The sequence below is a fragment of the Puma concolor genome, chromosome C1, assembly GCF_028749965.1.
Source record: "Puma concolor isolate L17-30 chromosome C1, mPumCon1.1.hap2, whole genome shotgun sequence".
NCBI classification, from domain to species: Eukaryota; Metazoa; Chordata; class Mammalia; order Carnivora; family Felidae; genus Puma; species Puma concolor.
Window position 1 is genome coordinate 84610720 of NC_141674.1, and position 21164 is coordinate 84631883.

At 37.1% G+C, this 21164-nt stretch overlaps 1 protein-coding gene across 6 annotated transcripts in view; it reads left to right on the forward strand.

The window, feature by feature from the left end:
• The window catches only part of SNX7 (sorting nexin 7), a 243129-nt gene that overhangs the window by 37709 nt on the left and 184256 nt on the right, over positions 1-21164 (forward strand). For all 6 annotated transcript variants that reach the window (XM_086717644.1, XM_086717646.1, XM_086717647.1 and 3 more), the window contains exons 6-7: positions 3755-3954; positions 6721-6807. In XM_086717644.1, the coding sequence (XP_086573770.1) occupies positions 3755-3954; positions 6721-6807 (287 nt within the window). The remainder of the gene's footprint in view (positions 1-3754; positions 3955-6720; positions 6808-21164) is intronic.

Below are 21164 nucleotides of genomic sequence, written 5' to 3' on the forward strand. Positions count from 1 at the left end.
AACTACTTTAAGTCTCTATATTGATGACTTATTTTTTTTTTTTTTTTAACGTTTATTTATTTTTGGGACAGAGAGAGACAGAGCATGAACCGGGGGAGGGGTAGAGAGAGAGGGAGACACAGAATCGGAAGCAGGCTCCAGGCTCTGAGCCATCAGCCCAGAGCCTGACGCGGGGCTCGAACTCACGGACCGCAAGATGGTGACCCGGGCTGAAGTCGGACGCTTAACCGACTGAGCCACCCAGGCGCCCCGATGACTTATTTTTTTTTTAATTTTCTATGTCCCCTATTAAATAGTAAATTCTATGAGGAAAAGAAGGGAAAAGATTTGTTTTATTTTTAGTATCTAGATAGTGCTTAGCACATAGTAGGTGCTCAACAAAAGCTGTTCAATGATTGAAAAAAAGGAATGAACGTATGATTTGGTGGTAGGAAAATTTGCTTTATCATTAGTGATTGGTTGTTAAAAGAAATATAGAAAAAGTTGTCATAGCTGAATGTACATTTCCCTCTATGTTTTTTTTTTTTTTTTTTCCATCCATTGACACTTGGTGATGTCATTGTGGTGACTGAATATAGTTTAATAATTTCTTTTAGGACTTACTGGTCCACCCTAGTTATTTATCATTTGTCTTTTTTTTTTTTTTTTAATCTCAAGAGGCTAATTGTTTTAACTGTATTCCACAATTCCAATTCTGTTAAGAATATTCTTGATGCATAGTTAAGTGGAATAGCAATTCAGAGAAGCTCCTGGAAACTCTTGAGACCTACAAGTTTTGTAGAACATCAGTATGCTGCTTTACATTTGCTGGTGCAAAGAAATAGTTTTAAAATCTTCGGTATACTCTAATGTTTGTGAAATGCTCAGAAGGAAAAGTGGATTTGATGATAGACTTTGTAAATTTGAGTTCTGATTTTCAGGGCATGATTGCCACTGACCCAAACTGGAGGGATTTCTGTTTTTTGAGTGTGAAGCCCACTTGTGAGATTCCTTTGAAGATGATGGAATGTTTTATTTTGTAGCTTGGGAGCCTAAGCTATATAGGATATTTCATTCATATTCAAATCATGAAAGTATGGTGATCATAACTAGTGGTTTCTATTTAAAAATTTTTTTCAAGGTTTTTCTTTGATCTTGTTATATCTTGTGCTCCCCAGTTTATTTGTCACATTTGTACTGACCACATGCTGTACTGCTTCTCTGTGCTGGAGATTAAAGGAGGAGTAAGTTGGTACCTGTCCTTGAGCTCAGAGTCTAGTTGGGGAGACATATATTAATAGACAAATTACAGTGCAACTCAGTAAGTGTTTGCATACAAATGTAATCAGAGAGCTGTGTAAGCACAGTTTAGAATTTTATAAAAGCTCTCTATGGAAAAATAAATATTGCAGGGGCACCTGGGTGGTTCAACTGATTAAGCATCCAACTCTTGATCTCAGCTCAGGTCATGATCTCATCGTTTCATGGGATTGAGCTCCACATCGGGCTCTGTGCTGACAGCACAGAGCCTGCTTGGCGTTCTGTCTCTCCCTCTCTCTGTGCCCCTTCCCTGCTCGTACTCTGCCTCTCAAAATAAATAAACTTTAAATAAACAAACAAATGAATGAATGTATGTTACAAAGGTTCAATGGTACACACTTATGTATACACAAATTGAGAAAATGAGATAAGGGAGAACATTTTTCTTTTCTAGAAATGCTAGTGTAGTGTGGCCATTATTTAAAACAAAGGATAGGCCTAGATTAGGTGGGTGTAGTTGGAAAGGCTCTAGTGATTATTAAATCTGATACCTTTATTTGGTAACAACTGATATTTCCAGTGTCTTAAATTTTTTTAATCTATTTCAGTTTATTTGATCATACAAACTTTTGACATTTTAATAGTTTAATTTAGAGGAATATGCCAGATATCAACTAACTCTAATGAGTAGTAAGATGATTAAATACAGAGAGAATTTCATCGTATTTGATGGATGTTAGAGAAAAAATATTCACTACTTCTACATTCTCTACCATAAAAAGCCATCTTTGAAAGATGATAGCATATCAGGGTGCCTGGGTGGCTCAGTTGGTTAAGTGTCTGACTCTTTACTTCAGCTTAGGTAATGATCTCATGGTTTTTGGGATCAAGTCCTGTGTTGGACTCTGCATTGACAGCACAGAACCTGCTTGGGATTCTTGCCCTCTCTCTCTGTTCTTCCCCCTGCACATGCATGTGTTCTCTCTCCTTCTCTCTCTCTCTCTCAAAATAAATAAACTTAAAAAAAAAGAAGGATGATATTATAAACGCAAAAGTGTAAAAATATTCAGATTTTGAAATGAAATACAAATTTTTGAATTAATGGCTTATCAAGCATTGAATAGTCTTTTGTTGTTCATTCACTAATACAAAAATATTTATTGAACACATTCTGTATCAGGCTTTGAGATAAAAGAAAATGAGACCCAGCCCCTGTTTTAAGGAGCATATGGCCTAGGAGCATATGATTTATGCAAGCAATTATAATAGAATGGGATAATACAAGTATAAAATTATGATAGGCTTTAATAGAAGTGTAAAATTATGATCGGTTCATTGGGGACAAAGCATATACAATGTTTTGGAACAGAATCCGAAGGAATTTATTTGTAGTAGTATTTACTAGTATTTGTGCTAGTATTTAGAGGATTAGAAGTAGTTTGTCAAATGGTAGAAATGGTAAAGGGCAAGGCAAAGGGGTATGTGTAATGTTTAAATGAGGAGAAATCATGAGATAGTTATGAATGAGTAATTATCATGGCCTGAATTGAACTATTTTGGGGGAAGAATCTCAAGAGTTGGACCCAGAGAGACAATGTACGGACTTTCTAATTTAGCTAAGAAGCTTCAGTGTTATATACTGTGACAAAAATTGAAAGAGGAAGAATAGTTATAAGTCCCTTACAGAAGTGTACATTACAGACGCTGATGAGCTGATGACAGTGGAAATAAGGATAGATAGGTAGATAGGTAGAAAAATAGAGGGATGAATGGATGGATAGACAGATGGATAGATAGATAAGTATTAAGAAATATTGAAACTGGTTGGGGCGCCCGGGTGGCGCAGTCGGTTAAGCGTCCGACTTCAGCCAGGTCACGATCTCGCGGTCTGTGGGTTCGAGCCCCGCGTCAGGCTCTGGGCTGATGGCTCAGAGCCTGGAGCCTGTTTCCGATTCTGTGTCTCCCTCTCTCTCTGCCCCTCCCCCGTTCATGCTCTGTCTCTCTCTGTCCCAAAAATAAATAAACGTTGAAAAAAAAAAAAAGAAATATTGAAACTGGTGATTGGCTCTGTGCAGGCATGAGTATAGGATGATACCCATTTTTGCTTTGAGATCACTGGAAACAATTACTCTTAGGTAGGATATGTAATCAGGAGAAGGGGAGAAAGAAGACAAGCTTGTTTAGGTAATGTTGCCTATGAGACACTCAGGTGTAGTTTATTTGGTAGGCAGAGTTCCATGATAGATATGGTGATCGTATAATCTGTCTTCCAAGCCAGGATACTTTAGAGAATGAAAAAGGATGCTATTGCTGGTTACACATAGACAGTAGTCATTCAAGGACTGACCTGAGTGGATTGGAATTGCTGCCAATTTAATGAAAGTTGATAGCCATCTTCTTATGTTCATTTAGAAGAACATATGCACGATAAGAAAAATAAGGTCTTTTCTTACTGTCTATAATTCACAGATTTTTAAAACTTCTGTAAATTGAGGAGCTTAATTTTTGTTTTTAGAATATTCTGATGAAATGAAAGAATATGGCCCAATTCATATTCTGTGGTCAGCGTCAGAAGAAGATCTGGTTGATACTCTGAAAGGGATTGCCAGCTGCATTGACAAATGCTCTAAGGCCACTGAAAAACGGATGTCTGGACTCTCAGAGGCCCTGCTTCCTGTAGTACATGAGTATGTGCTTTATAGTGAAATGTTAATGGTAAGAACACCTTATACTTTTACCTTAGTCCCTGACCTGATTATAAGCTTTATAAAGGTAGTTTCTATTTCAGTTTTTTTCACCACTATTTTCCCATCCTGCAGAATGCTTTGCATATAGATGCTCAATAAATACTAGTTCACTATGTGAATGATATGACAAGTAGAAGTATATGTTAATAAAAGACAGGAATACTCAATAGCCACAATAATGTACATTACACTAGATTTGAAACATCTTCAGTCAAGATTTATATAGAGAATATGATTCATTTTTCCGAGCCTTTAAAATTTTACTTAAAAAATTTTTAGTGCTTTAGAGATTTCTTTTCATGAAAGAGTTCTTTTACCCCTTCTAGGTACATTTGATTTAGCAATGTATTTACTATCATTATGTACAAAGTACTTGAGTAGGATTTTGATGTTTGTTCTGTCTTCTGGATGCTTCTAAAAAGAAATCCTTCAAGTTAAAATGTTTTATTTCACTATTTGCAAAGGCTTTTATTCCTCTTATATCAAAGTTTTGTATTTAACCTCCTCAGTTCAAGTTAAGGTTTCCAGATATTTGGGATTTAGCAATGCTATCTGCAAAGTTAATGTATTTCATCCTGTATTATGTTCTGCTCACAGCACCTTGCACAAACTGATACCCTCAGGGTTGTTGTGTTTTAGTGTGGCAATGGGAGAAGGAGCCCACTTGCATTCAGATATAGTCCATTTCTTCTGCTATTTATATTTGGAGCCGTGTCTGTTTTCATGTACTCTTGGTTTGGGGATTTTTTTTTTTTTTTTTTAATTTTGCTTCTGTCTTGGTAAGAAAAGCTCTCTTAGCCTTTCAGCATGAGATCTGCCTCTTTCTCACGGTTAGGTTTTTCTTTCACAGTCATTAAATATTTTGTAGATATTTCATGTTGCTGCTGTTACTTGACTTTATTAGGGTCTTCTATAAACAAACACTTCTTGCTTCCCAAAGGCCTCTAACATTTCACTGCTGAGGAGTCTCCTCCTTGTCTCCATCAATTTCCTTGGCTACATTTCATTGTTTTACTTCATTATTGATAGCCCCCTTGTGTGGTTGTTGAAAGAGATCTGATTTGTATAATTAAAAATAGTATATTCTTCTCCCTTAATTAGATGTGTTTTTCTCTTTATTATGTCAAGATGAAAATTATGTAATTTAAGTCATATATCATTAAAGGTGTGGAAAAATTATAATAGCAACCAGAAGAATTATTTTATAGGTTCTCATTTGATTATATTACTTTGTAGACTCCTAAAGCATAATCAGTAGCAATTTATATTGCAGTTCTGGCTGTGTTTTATATTGGAATGTTTTCTTCAATGTGAGCTAAAATGATGAAGTATAGACCTTGACAAAATGATTAAACTTGTGTAATCTTACTAGTTGTCTTCTGAAGCAAACTCTTACTTAAAATATTTCTACCTATGTGAATCACAGTACTTCGTATTTATGAAAACAGACCTTAAATAAATGAGACTAAATTGTAGTATGTGTCATTTGGGTTAGAGATAGGAAGGGGTTCCTGATATTAATGGTAATGAAACACTGAAATAAATATAAAAGATATGTAGTAATTACCTGAATTTTCTATTGATTTCTTTGAACACAGGAGAAAAGCTTATCTCTTTTGAGTGTTTTAGGAGTAATTCCGCCAGGCACAAAACTAGACTGAGTAATTTTGAGGATGCTTTTTATCCTTTGCCTCTCAGTTCCCACATACTCTGTCAGATTATCTTGCCTCCATTTAACTGATTTGTTGGTAGGTTCTCCCCTTCCCCTGAAAACACCTGAAAGACCTATGCCTCATAAAGGCTTTTCTCATATATGCTGTACTTTCACCCTTTCTGTTTGAATTTGTTACTTACCTGGAGTTAGCTTAACTTTTTCCTTAAGCTCTTTAGGCCTCTTGTGTTCATTATCACAATTTTATGATTTCAACTAATATTTTGAAAACCTGTGAAAGATGAGTACAAATAAAAAGAGTCATTGTGTCTATAAAGCCTAAGTAGCAGGTCTTGGGAGAAAAATGAGTCACCAGGGGAAACACATTGTAAAATGCTGGCAAACATTATAAAAGATGAAGGTGAAATCTGCACTCAAATTCCTTCACAAGGGTGTTTTAAAGTTTAAGGATACCGAAACGTGAATTCATGGTTATTTGAGAAAACAGGATGGAACTCTTCTCAGAGAAGAGGCTATAATTTCTCATCAAAAGCTTGACTAATTGACTAATATTTATATATTTTAAGCTAAAATAAAATCGCAAAATGTGAGTTCACACGTCAGTTTTCTGATTCCCCACTGTAATTAAAAACTCTTTAATTAACCATGTCTTTGGAATCGAATAAGTGTGCTGCAAATTATTATAGACACTTTAGGTGAGAGGCCCGTGTGACCTCTCAACTGCCACCAGATTACACCATAGTATATATTTTCAGTGTTCCCACTGATTTTTTGATTGATTATTTGTTTTCTTTTTTTCTCTTTTTGAAGAACTGTATATGTCTAGAGTGCTCCAGTAAAATGTGCATTGGGAAAACTCATAAAAAGTTTATGAAGAAAATTCTCTTACACACTTGCTTTCAGTTTAACTTTTAGAGATTAAACAAATTTGTTTGTCATTATATCCCCAAATGACTGATGAGTTGGGGAGCGATGCCACTTATATTCTAAAATGTATATTTCTTCATAAAAATATTATAAACCAAAGTACAACTTATTCCATCCCTGTGTTTTGATATGAAGGGTGTTATGAAAAGGAGAGACCAAATACAAGCAGAACTGGATTCCAAAGTGGAAGCTTTGACCTATAAAAAGGCAGATACTGATCTGGTAAGTTTTTAAGTGTCTTGATACACTCATATAGAATTCATTTTCTAAAATGTTTATTAGCTGTGTAAAGGTCCATTGTGTGCTTGCTTTTAAGGATTCAGTAGATGATACTAAACTTTCTTCTAGAAAACAAATTCTACATTGAATACCCAGTGAATCTACAAGTTTAACAATGATGCTTTTCTGCCTGTCTTACATTGTCTCTTATGATAAGTAAAGTATGAAGTTAATTTTTTTAAATTAGAATATTATAAGAAGGTATGGAAAGCGCCTAGTAGTTTTCCAGAAGGTTAGTGAGCACTCAGGAAATAAATCCGCTTTTTGCTCATTTTATAAGCAAACGGTTATATAAAGTAGGTCGGTGTTCCTATACACTTTTTTCTAGTTATTTTAAAAACCTTTATGGAGGAAGTGTCTTTGATTTCAAGTTTTATCCTTTCCTTGCAATACATTTTAATGGAAAATTTCAAACATAAAAAGTGATATGATGAACTTGTGTACCCATCACTGGGCATCATTAATGTCCAAAATGTTGTCCAACTTTCTTCATCTTTCTCTTTCCTCACCTTTTTTTTTCTGAAATGTTCCCATGTAAATTCCAGACATTATATTATCACCCACAGTATTTTAGTGTTTATATTTTATGGTCTTTGCGTCTCTTCAGGGTACTACTTTCAGCTTGGAATTATTTTTCTCACTTTAAAATTGAGAAAGAGGCTTTCAAGGTAGAGTAACTTGCCCAAGTTCGTATAGTTCTTGAAGCAGAAGTTGGATTGGAGGTGGTGGTATCACTTGCCATCCTCAGAGCCTGCTGCCTCCCAGAGAGCAAGTATACATGTGGGGAAAATTGAGTATTACTTTGATTAACTTCTCCTGAGTTCTGTATGAAGCAGACCTTCTTACTCTTTTTATCTTTAATTTAAGGATTTTGTCAGTAATGAGTATGATATTGAGTGTGCGTATGGCAGGTGAGTGGGGAGTTCTTGAAACCACCCATTTGTCTGTAGTATCCTAGCCCCCATCCCAGCCTGGCTTGGGACTCAGCCTCCCTCTTCTCTGTTTTAATTTTCTCCCTTACTTTAATCATTTTCTAACAGAAGATAAGATTTCATACTTACTGGTTTTCTTTGTATTGTCTTTCTTTCTCTTTCCCCCAGTCCATTATGTATGCAGCTTAAAGCCAGGAATTTTTTTATTTGTTCCCTGAAGTGCTCTCAGCCCCTAAAACAGTGCCTTATACTTGGTAATCAATCAATCAATCAATATTTAGTGAATAAATGAATGAATGAAAATGGCAGTGACTACTCTGATTCACAAAAATACACTGAAGGCTTAAAGCAAGAAGTCTCTACAAATTCAGACTTTGTGTAGAACACTGAGACTTCACTAAGAAGGGACTATGAATATCCTTGTTTTTCTAGACTATTTTTGTTTTTCAAACTCAAGTTCATTGTCCTGAGTGGAATGTGAATGGGCAGTGGTGGGCTGTAGCGGACAGAGTAGGAGAATGGCATCTGAGAGAGAAAATAAATAATGGAAAATGTAGAGCCAATGGAGCTAGTACTCAAGATTAGGAGAAAAAAGAGGAAAACCAAGGTTAACCTTTTCTTCACAATAAGGTGTGTGTGTGTGTGTGTGTAAATTTAAAGAGTCACTTGGCAAGAACAAAAAGTGGGCACATGTGCAGAAATTATAATTGTATCTTTTGAACTGTGGATTCTTTTTATTTGTTAAGTAATTTTTAAAGATACTGAAATTAGCAATTAGATAAAATTTGCCCTTGACTAAATACTAGAAAAAGTACAGTATTTTAAAGTTTCAGGAGAATAGTTAAATGGCTTAAAAATCAAGCATCTGTTCAGAATGGTTTATATTCATATTTTAAATTGAAAGGAAGAGTAGTTGAGATGGTTCCAACCACAAAAATACAGGAAAAAATAGCTTGGGCCCAAATATGGCTAGGCTTTCCCAACTCAACTAAAAAAACACATTTTTTTTTCATTTGACTTGCAAATATTTTGTCTTTTGCTCTATAAAAATTTCCTTGATATCTCATTATAACCTAATGATCCATCTGTATTTATGATTTCATTTTATGTGTATGTGTCATATCCACTATAAAGTATTTTTTACCTAGTTATCCGCTATGTTGTAAGATTGGGGAACTTTGAAACTTTAATTATCTGCATTATATTCTGTAAGATATTTTAAATGAAGATTTGAAACAGGCACATTTAACAGACGTTACAAATGTTTTTTTTGTTGTTGTTGTTAGCCATCAAAACAGATCCTTCCTAAAACATATAAGGACTAATTTAATGATTTATGAATGGTACCATTTACATTTTCAAGCAGTTTGTTTACAGGCCTCACTTCCAAATCCCTGTGTGTTATGATGGTATCTTTGGGAGAAACCTTCCAGGGTTACTCTCAAAATGAACCTGCCATGATTGGTCACAGAACAACCAAAGGGAAGTTGCTTAGAAATATGCAGGATAGGGTCACCATGGAAACGCGCCCCTTGTGAGGTCCTTCCAAGGAGCCATCCTTTGCAGTCACCATGGCGACCCTGGCAAAGAACTGAATATAGCAATCTAGCCTGGTTGTTTACCATGGCAACTCAAGCAGGGCCACTTTGGAGACAACCCTGGGGCCATTTCTATGGAGACCTGCCAGGGTTGCCTTTAGAGGCTCCCTCAAAGTCACCTTTGGGTGGGATGCTATATGCATACCCAGCAAAGCAACTCACAATGAAAAGGTCAGTGAAATGAAGTTTTACCAAGGAGGGCAAAAACTAGGAGAGTAAATTAGTAGTGATGTAACATTCCAGAGGTCCTTTTGGACATACCAGGTGACTTCTATGTGGGCTTTGTGGCATACAAAAATAGGGTTCTGGTCTTTTACCCTGCCTGTAATTTTGTAAATGCTGTAAATTGACAATAATGGTATTACTGTTACTCTTTCTTATCACAAAAACATACCCACAAAAATGATGTGTTTTCTTGCAAACCGAAACAGTGTTTTAGAGTGAATTATTTTATTCATTTTCTGGGTAGTTGTAAAGTGACAGCTTACAGTTTATGAGTTTTTGTTTTTTTTAAGTTTATTTATTTACGTTGAGAGAGAGAGAGAGAGAGTTAGCTGCAGAGGGGCAGAGAGAGAGAGAGAATCCCAAGCAGCCTCCACATTGCCACCGTGGAGCCTGATGTAGGGCTTGAACTCACAAACCATGAGATCATGACCTGAACCGAAATCTAAAGTTGGACGCTTAACCGACTGATCCACCCAGGCACCCCAGAGTTTGTGGTTTGTAGTTCTTATCTCGCACAAATAAAATTAATGGTTGCAAAATGACCTAAACTCAGTAAAGACTTTCAGAATACCTATTCGAAGGTCGATTCAGCTGTTCATTTAGATTTTTGACATTTAGGCTTTGGAATTAGACCTAGGATCCAATCCTAGCTCATCTGATTATTAAGTCTGTGACCTACAACATGTTTCCTACCTTCTTGTAGCCTTATTTTATCATGTATAATTTGGGGAAATTAGTAGTACCTTTCTAATTAGATTTTGTTTAAGGATTAAATGATACAATGGAAGTAAATCATTTAAATCATAGTAAGCACTCAGTGGTTGTTAGCTGTTGTTATTTTGATGACTTTATAGAAGTTATATTTGAGATGGCTCCTGTAAAATGACTTCAGCATTGTTCCTTGGAGAGCAAGGAACATATTTCATGCAGACTTGGTATTATGAAAAGTAGTAAAAGCTCAAAAAGCATGCCAAAATGAGAAAACTAGGCTGATATATAGAGAACAGATACAGGGGAGATGAGATGTGGCTGTAAAAGAAGGGCATAGTCAGATAGGAAGAGAGACTTGCTATTTGTCAGCAGGAGGAATATGGACTTTATCCTTTGGGCAGTGTGGATCCAGTGAGAGCCTGGACTGACGAGGTAGTAGTGGAGTTGCAGTGAGAATAAATTTGAGAGAAATATAGGTGAAAGATCGAATCTGTCGCACTTAAGAAGGAAGGGAAGCCAGTGTTTCAAGTTGTTAGTGACTCTTCACATTGCTAGCTTGCAGGGAGGGCAAGGATGCCTGGCTGGCTCAGTAGGTAGAGTACGAAACCCTTGATCTCAGGGTCGTGAGTTTGAACCCCCACATTGGATAGAGAGATTACTTAAAAAATGAAAAAAAAAAAATTAGGGCAAATAATGGCTCTATAGACTAAATTATAGCATATAAAAGGGAGAAAAAAATTAGAGATCTACAACTTTATGTCATGATAAGATGAACTTTAAGATAGAGATACTCAATGAAAGCTACCCACAAATGTGGTTGAGTATCTACTGTAAGAGAGACACCATTGCAAGCATTGGGGATATAGCAGTCAAGAAAACAGGCCCGCATTCTAGTGGATGGAGACAATTGTAAATAACTAATTAATTAAAATTTAAGTTGACTGTCTTGTAGTGATAAGTGTGGAGAAGAGGGAGTGTTTGGGAATAGTGCAATTTAATATTGGGGGTCAGGAAAGTTACTACCAAGAAGTTGATTAAGTAAAACCTGAAAGAGGTGAGATGTTGAACCATATGAATATCTGGGAGAAGAGCATTTCAGGCAGAGTCAATAAGTGCAAAGTATAAATATGCTTGCACGTTTCAGGAAAAGCCTGGAGACTAGTGTTACTGGAATAGAATGAGCAAGTGAAAGAGTTGGAGGAAATGAGGTCAGAGGGGTCAGATCATGAAGTTTGGTCTCAGTGAAATAGGAAGACGACTGAACTGAGGAGTAACACATTCAGACATAAGCTATAAAACACTTACTGTGCTCAGGAAAGATAGGACATAACGTATATGTGGTGTGTGCATGGGATAGGAGAACACCCCAGCTGGAGACCAGCTCTTACAATCCCAGTGACACATGATAGCTTGGACCAGGGTGAAAATGGTGTGAAGTGGTCAGATTCTAAGTACATTCTCAAGGTAGAGCTCTTTGCTATTTGGAGAACTGTGGATTCTGAGCACCTAAGGATGATACCAAGGTTTTGGGACTGAGTAGTTGGAAGGTAAGAATTGGCATTAATTGAAACAAGGAAGACTTTAGAAGGGACAGGTTTAGTGGAGAAGATGAAGAAATCAGATTTGGACATTTAAGATTGATGTGCCTATGAGATACCCAAGTGGAGATTTTGAATAAGGAGGTGCATAGAAAAATCCCTATAAAAATCCAGAGGCCAAGGCAGGGATTCAGCTGGAGATACGTATTTGGCAGATGTTAGCCGATAGTATTTAAAGCATGAGATTTGTTGAAGTCGCTAATGGGTGGGGAAAAAAGAGGTCCCAGGACTTAGTGGGATTGAGCCTTGGCATATTCCAGTATTAAAAACCGGAGAAGGAATAGCTGGTGAGGAGAAGGAAAGGGAATTTATCTAGCTTTGGCTGGTGGTAAATGATGGAGCCAACAAGATGAACTCAACAGATTTATTTAGGGTCATTCAATTTTTTTTTAACCACTTCTCCATTTATGAGGCATTTATAAAAACAGCCCGATGGAGAATAATTAAGATAAGTATAGCTAACAAAATATTTCAAGAGAAATCGAAAGTTGTATTATGTGCTCCAATACAGAAGATACTCAATGAAATACATATTGTTCAGTCAAAGTAAGAGAATTTTGACTATGGAGATAAAAGTACAGCAATAACCGAGATAATGAGGACAACTCAGATATTTGGAGGAACTTGTGGTTTTTGCAGTTTAGTTATTAAGATTTCAGAGTCAGAGCTTCTGTTTGAAAATGCTTATTCACTTCACTGCTTAACTGCAAGATAAATAAGGGTTCATCTGTGGTGCTAAATAATGCTGCATTTCCATTTTATTTTTGTTTTTATTTTTGAATGGATGATTTATAGTTTTCCACTCAAAGCAGCATTCAAATATAAATGAATATGAATACATTTGACATTTAGCAATATGTGCATTGAATCTGAAAGTTGGATCTAGATATAATGGCATAGCTGTTTAGCAGTATATTTATGTGAGCAAAAAAAATGCATTTTCATAAGATCATTATGATCTGCATTTGCATATAGCCACATTCAGTAGATGCAAACAGATACCAAATTTATTCAAGCTGGTCCTTGCTCTGTATGACTTGCTATTTTTGAACCGGTATTTTACTCTTATCCCCAAATAGTGGCTATTAATTTTCAGATGTTCTTGATAGTGTACTAAATGCTGCACAGAGAAAGATTGACTTTCCTCTAAGCTTCTAGGAGATGACAGTATTGACATAACTTTGTTTTTTGTGGTGGGAGCGGAGCGGAGGTCACCTCTCCCTATTTCGGATATTTATTGTCTTACCTCTCTTCCCTGACCTTTTTACAAATTTATTCCTTTCTATATGCCTCATTTCTTAGCATCTCATTTCCTCTCTGTCCTTCTTTTTTGGCTGTTTGCCTCTATGCGTGTGTCTCTCCCATACATGCAGGAACACAAATGTACACATACCACACTCCTCCAGTGGTAAAAGACACGACACTGTCCATTGGAAGGAAAAGGGACTTTTTTCTTGTGTATTCATTTTATAATTTATTCTAGAAGGCATCCAACAGACTTGTCCTCATTTCTTCCTGGCCAGAGTTGTGAAAAATCCATGATCAAGTCAGTTACTTGGAGTGGGAATGTAGCCATCAGAACTGACTTAGATAAGCAACAGTATGCCTACTGATGCAAGTACCTGAAAAAATTGGGGCCCTTTCAGGTAGTAAGAAGAGGAGTGCAGCATTGATTCTGGGTAAACAACTAATAAGCATGTGCCACAAATATACAGTGTGGGACATGTTGGAGTAGTATACCGCAGCTGGGTGGAAGTTAGGGATGGGAGAATAGGTGAGGCTATGTAATCAAGAAGGCCCTCAGCAGCCTCTCCTCCCAGAACAAAGTACCAGGCAGTACCTAGCATTCCTCTCCCTCTGTACCTTCATTGGCAGGCCTCTCATTCAGGGCATCATTGGTTTGAGGGGGGTGGGGGAGAAACATGTACTCCTATTTATATAAACTTGTAAAGGATGCTAATGGATATTTAATTCAATGGTAAAACGGCGTGTCTACCCTATCAATAAGAGTCTGTTGAGCCTAGGATCTCCATTAGAAATTCTGCCATACTACTGCTTTTCCCCTCTGTCATTTGTTTTTATGCTCCTGCCACTTTTAAGTAGAGCTGTCTCTGCAAAGTATTTAATATGAGGTCTTCTTAAACCTGGTTGCAGAGTTTCATGTGATTTCACCCACACGCTGTGTGCCTGTGTCATTTTAGGCAAGTTACTTACACTCTCCTTGCCTTAATTTCCTCAACTATAACAGTTGTGGGGAATATCTTCCCTGGAGTGTTCTTAAATCTGCATCTGAAAACTCTTAGCCCAGTGCCTAATTAGTGTTAGATTGTAAATATTTTTATAAGCAATATTAGAAGAACTTTCTTTCAAGTAGACATTGTGTGTTTTGTTCTTCTAGATCAAAGTGTAAGTGGTAGCTATAATTTTGCTTCTTAGACCTTCACAATGTAATATATATATATATATATATATATATATACACACACACATATATACATATATACACATGTACATATATGTACATATATATACACACACACACATATATATACACATATATACATGTGTATATGTATATGGAAGGCACCTGGGTGGCTCAGTGGGTTAAGTGTCTGACTTCGGCTCAGGTCATGATCTCGCAGTTTGTGAGTTCGAGCCCCTCCTCGGGCTCTGTGCTGATAGCTCAGAGCCTGGACCCTGCTTCAGATTCTGTGTCTCCCTCTCTCTCTACCCCTCCCCCTCCCTTGCTCATGCTCTGTCTCTCTGTCTCTTAAAAAATAAATAGTAAAAAAAAAATTTTTTTTTAAAGAGGCAGCAATTAGCTTGGGCTAAAAAGTGACTGCTCTCACTGTCCCCACCTAGTCACTCTAGGTAATTGAATAGATACTTTAAAATGTATCTAAATTTGTACAGACTATCAACAAGTTGTGTTTTGGACTCCATAGAATTATTTTAACTAACCTATACCTGATGTTATGCCATTTATTTATAACGAGGAACATTCTAAGAAGAACCACAAATCCTTTATGATAAATGTCAATAGCACTAACTACATTTTATTCTTTATTTATGAGGATTCTTGAGAAAAGTTTCATTTATGTCTCAGCATCAGCAAAAGAGGATCTAATTTCTCCTCAGCCATTAGCTTGTTTTCAGCATATACACATCTTGGGTTTTATACCTGATCCCATCCCACTTTTTGCCATAGGCTATTGACAGCCCCAATTCAGATCCACTTCTCTCTAGCAAGTAACTGTGCGTTTTGTGTGTCAACCTTACCCAGGCTTTACCATGGTTTTTCCCTACTCTTATTTTCCCTTTATACTAATGCCTTTATCTTCTTACTGTGTTTAAGCTAGTTGTAGAGAAAACATTTTGAAACCATCTCAAATCTAATATGGCACAGATGAGAAGCGTATTAATAAATAAGGACTAGAGGTAAAGTATTTCAAATCACCTCAAAAATCAACACATTTTTATAATATATATGCAACCAAAAAAAAACATTTTTAGTTATTTTTTGGGGGGGGGGGGATCCACAAACACCAGCATGTCTGTTGTGAATACAAACTTAATCACTGACTCACGTTAACTGTTACTCAGAAAATTAGGAGATACTTGGAGGTGAAGTGAAAAACTTGTATTATTTCCAGAATTTTTACCTATGAAATTCGCTTAAGGAATGTATTGCATATTAATGTTTACTTATTTGAAAAAAGAACACATAAACTTACAGTCTTGATGAATAAGGCTTGTGTATGTTTGTGGTGGGTGAGGGTGGAAGGAGGGTAGAGACAATGGAAGACTGTAGAAAAACAGAGGCAGTGTAACATTGTTGTGGATGATTTTCTAAAGGAAGATTGTTAGCTCTGTGTCTTTCTCCAGGAACATGTTTCCCCCCACTGTCTTAACCGCAACAGAAAAAGAAACAAATGGATAAGTAAGAGAAGTGATTTAAAATTCTAGTCATCTCTTCTCAGGATTTAAGAAATTCTACTTATGGTGCCCTTGTGGGTTTGTGGTTTTGTTTGTGGAGTTCTGCCCACCATAGATATAATAGTTTAAACAGCTGTCCCATATAGAGACTCAAAGTAGATTCAATTTCCTTTTAATTTAGGTTTTTTGTTAATAAGAAATGTGTCCTAAGGGTCTGTCTTACATATCTCTTTCACTCCCGGCCCTGCCTGGGCACTCAATAAATATTTGATTATGCTTAGAGCAATAACACACTGGGAGTCTGAAGCCTGGAGAGGGCTTTGATTCACTTTTACTTAACTTGTGACCTTAATCAGACATTAATTATTCTTTATCCATGAACATGCAGAAATAATGCTTACTTTGAAGAAAATTGTTTTGAAGATGAATTAATGTTTGTAAATCTAGAGCTTGTGTCAGTAAAAATTTTGGTAAGTTAGAGGAAGAAAGTATAAAAGAATAATATGCTAGGGAATATATAATGGTATCATAAAGCATATTATTCAAAGTATGAATCATTTAAATGGCACTTCTGAAAATAAAATATATATATATATTTCTACAAAGAATAGAACCAGTAGTTTTTTCTTCCAGCGCAGTGCTGTTATCACTAAATTAAGTGCATTTTGATTTGTTATATTTCTAGGCTTTGAAAAGTAAGCATCTTCTCGCTATTCAATCATAGACAACAGGGCAGTAAATTTAGGAGGAGATACTTACTGGACTTTCAAAGAGGTTCTAGATCCAAATTGGTGTTTTCCCTTGTGTAAGTATATTTCACATCTATATGGTACCTATTGTGTGCCAGGCACTGTGCTAATCATTTGCATGTATTATTCAATGTACAACACGATAAGGTAGGTAGTAGTTTATTCCCATGTTATAGATGAGAAAATCAAGGACTAGATTGCCAATCAGCCGAGAGTTACTAGCTGCCTCCCTGTCCAAGCACTTGGCTGTGGGGAAATTGCAGTGACAGACTGACAAAGCCCCTTATCCTAAAGGTAATTATGGTCTAATTGAGGGATACTGAAAATAAAAGAAAAAATAATAAATGATTTCGATAGTTTAATAAACAAATTAAATAAATTTAGCTTATTTAATAATAAATAACTTAATAAATTATGAAGAGAATAAAACTGGGTGATGTGATAGAGACACAAGGAAGAGAAGAGAAGGCCTTTCTGAAAGGTAACATTGAAAGGACAGCTAGATGCTGATAAGGACCAATCCTTCCAAGATCTGGGCACTAGTGTTCCAAGAAGAAGAATCCATGCAAAGCTCTGAAATGGGAATGAGCCCTGCATGTTCCAGGAGCATAGTCATAGCTAGTGTAGCTGGAATATAGCAATGTCTGGAAATGAGGACTGAAAAAGCAGGGTAAGAAAACTTAGGTCTTGGGTTTTATTCTAGTCGCCGCGAGAGCCACCGAGAAGTTCCAAGCAGGGAATACTTACGATGTGAAATGTCCTGTGCTCTTAAATTTGGAATTTTTAAAATCTTGATTTGACAGACTTAAAGATAAGTTGCAAGTACAGCTCAAAAATCTTTTTTTTTTTCCCTTGAACCATTGGAAAGTACCTTGCAATCCTTATACTCATGACTCCTTGATGGTGCATGTTTCTCGCAAACAAGGAAACTCTTCTACGTAGCCATAATACAACTAGCAATATGCATACATTATCATTGAAACATGACTCTCATCTAATGCTCAGACACCATTCAAATTTTGCCAGTGTTTTATAATGTTGTTGACAGCATCTAGTTACATGTCTTCTTCAGTCTGGAGCAGTTCTTTAATCTTTCCGTGACTCTCATGACCATTACACCCTAGAGGCAAGTTATTGTGTAGTACACCTCCAATACCAACTTGTTTGGTTTTTCTTTAGGGTTAGATTTAAGTTATCAGTCTTTGACAGGAATATTGCTCAAGTGATGCTGTGGCCTGTTCACTGATCTCTGTCAGGTGGCATAGGATTCTTATTTGGCCCATTAATGATGATGTCCTCTTTGATCACTTGATTAAGGTGATGTCCGCTCAGGCTCTGCACTCCTTTCCCTTTGTAAGTAATAAACATTTTGTGCGGAGCTACTTTGAGACTATATTATTACACTATTCCTTATCATACTTTAAACTTCCAGTTGATTCACATGTGTGTGTGTTGTGTGTGTGCTTGTGGTATTCTGTGTTAGTCAGTGGGTCTGTTACTGTCACTGTATTTTGACACACAGACTGCACCCAGTTTGGCTAATAGGGCAATCTTCAAGCTGTTTTTTTCCCCTTTTGACACGTTCCCATCATTCTTTCTCATACAACAAGACATTTCAGCCTCTTTGTGTACTTTTCTTGCCCCAGCCCTGGAATCAACCTTTTCTCTAACAAGCCTTGGTTACTTTTAGTGGAAAAAATTATATTTAAATTTTTTTTTCAATGTTTATTTATTTTTGGGACAGAGAGAGACAGAGCATGAACGGGGGAGGGGCAGAGAGAGAGGGAGACACAGAATCAGAAACAGGCTCCAGGCTCTGAGCCATCAGCCCAGAGTCTGACGCGGGGCTCGAACTCACGGACCGCAAGATCGTGACCTGGCTGAAGTCGGACGCTTAACCGACTGCGCCACCCAGGCGCCCCAAAAATTATATTTAGAATACAGGATCTTGGCGTTAGATATGTTTGTTGCTATTGAGGTGTCACTAATTCTAAGATCTGAGTTGATAGAGATAGGGAATATATCTTTGTATAATGACACACACACACATTAAAATTTTGTTTTTAACATTTATTTATTTTTGAGAGAGACAGACAGAATGTGATTGGGGAGGGGCAGAGAGAGAGAGGGAGACACAGAATCTGAAGCAGGCTCCAGGCTCCAAGCTGTCAGCACAGAGCCTGATGTGGGAACCCATGAACCATGAGATCGTGACCTGAGCCGAAGTCGGGTGTTTAACCAACTGAGCCACCCAGGTGCACCCCCCCCCAGTTTTAGATCTGTATTTATTTGTCTAATTATATATATTGAAAACAATTCATACCAATGCCTCCAATTAAAATTCGGTATCATAAGCATTCACTCTAGTTTTCATTCTATCCTTATTTGTAGTCCCCTTTCTGACAATGAGAAACAGGTTCCCATTATCTTTCAGGTATCTACTTATTTGATCAATCCCTTGTTTGTAACCAATCTCACATGGCATCTTCTTTCCTAAGTACCTCACTCTGCTTGTTTTTTTTTTTCACCGTATGCCGGGCCACACCCATGCAAGAGCATCTTTACACTCTAGGATTCTGTTTCCTCATGCCAGCCCTCCTCTTCCCCTGCAATAAGGCACCCTCCTCAACCTGACTGGGCTGTTACTTCCGATTCCAGACTACTTTTTGCAGGGACTGCTTCGTCATGTTGCAGATGCTTTGATATCCTGCTCTGGGCCACCATGACTTTGTCTCCCTTCCTCCATTGGCGTGGACACCAGCTTTGCTCTATCCCACCAAATAAGTACATGGCATCTTCTTTCCTAAGTACCTCACTCTGCTTGTTTTTTTTTTTCACCGTATGCCGGGCCACACCCATGCAAGAGCATCTTTACACTCTAGGATTCTGTTTCCTCATGCCAGCCCTCCTCTTCCCCTGCAATAAGGCACCCTCCTCAACCTGACTGGGCTGTTACTTCCGATTCCAGACTACTTTTTGCAGGGACTGCTTCGTCATGTTGCAGATGCTTTGATATCCTGCTCTGGGCCACCATGACTTTGTCTCCCTTCCTCCATTGGCGTGGACACCAGCTTTGCTCTATCCCACCAAATAAGTTTCAGGACAGAATTGTTCAGGAAGAGAAAGGAAAAGGAAGAACTTGTAGGTGCTTTCAAATGCTCACTCTGTTTCCTGGATGGGAAACAAAAAGACCTGCTGAGCCCCGTACAGTAGGAAGATGATGATGTCATAACCTAAGGTGGTAGTAGTGGAGATTTTGATAAGAAAGGTTAAGTGATTTGTCCACAGTTATATACCTAGTTAAATAGCAGATCCAGACATATAACCTGGCACCGCACACCCTGGTCTCTTGTAAACACTATTTTTTTTTTTTCTGAGAGTAGGGCAGAAGGTCAGAATATTTAAAGACAAGTAACAATCATTGTCTACTAAAATCAAAACAGAAAAGAATTTTAAGAGTTTAGCACTTTCTCCTTTTATCCCCTCCAAAAAATCATATTTAGAATTCATAATACATTGGAAATTGCAACTTGAAAATACTTTGAAACATACAGAGTTGTGATGATCTCAGAAAGTTGAAATTCTTTCTTTTCTTCTTTGAAAGAATTATCATATAGAATTTTATTTTAACCAGATCGGTATGTTATGCTAAAAATGATGATGATGATAGTTAACATTTTTTAAACACTTACTGTGCTTCTAAGTGCTGTATCTGTATTATCTCACTTAAGTCTCACACAATACAGTGCAGTAGGAACTATTACTTCCTCATTTTACAAATGTGAAAACTGAGGCACAGAGAGGTAAAGTTACTGGCTCAGTATTGCACATGTTGGAGTTGTCAAAACAGCACTCCAGAATGTGTGCTAGAAACTGTATTCCAATTAGATTATATTAGCTATAAAACTGTATTCCAGGGCAACATTTGAAAAGATGCTTATCAACATGCTTCAGATAACTGATATCAATCAGTTAGAGTTTGCATGTGTGATAAATTCTATTTGCCACTCCTGCTTCGAAACGTTAGTGGAGAGTTGAACTATTATTTCACAGCGAACCAGCAGTTTTCATGGTATTAATTGACCTGCTTTGCTTATCTCGCAGTAAAAAAAGGGTGTGAAATGAATTAAGGAGGCACAATTTCTTCCCTAATGTGTCTCCATGGTTCTCAATAGCAGTGTGTCCTGGAAGAGGTAAGAGTTCAGGATCAATGGGACATTTTCAAAATATACAAACATCCAGAGGGTCTGCCCTTACCAGGAGACCCTCTGATCTAGAAGCTTTTAATCTGAAATGAGTACGAAAGAGGACAGAGAAATCCATTCAAAACAAATCTTTAATGTATTAAAAGACCTTTTCACAGGGGAAATGTTGGATACATCATGTATGGGTAGTCCATAAATGAGGATACAAAAGGGGCATGCACACACACCAGATATGGTCATCACTATCACATGTAGAAATGCAAATGTAAGGCTACCCTGACACAAGTTTCCCAACAAAGACCACTCACTAAAAGGCAAGGTTTTTGTCCAGTGTCAAATTTGTAGT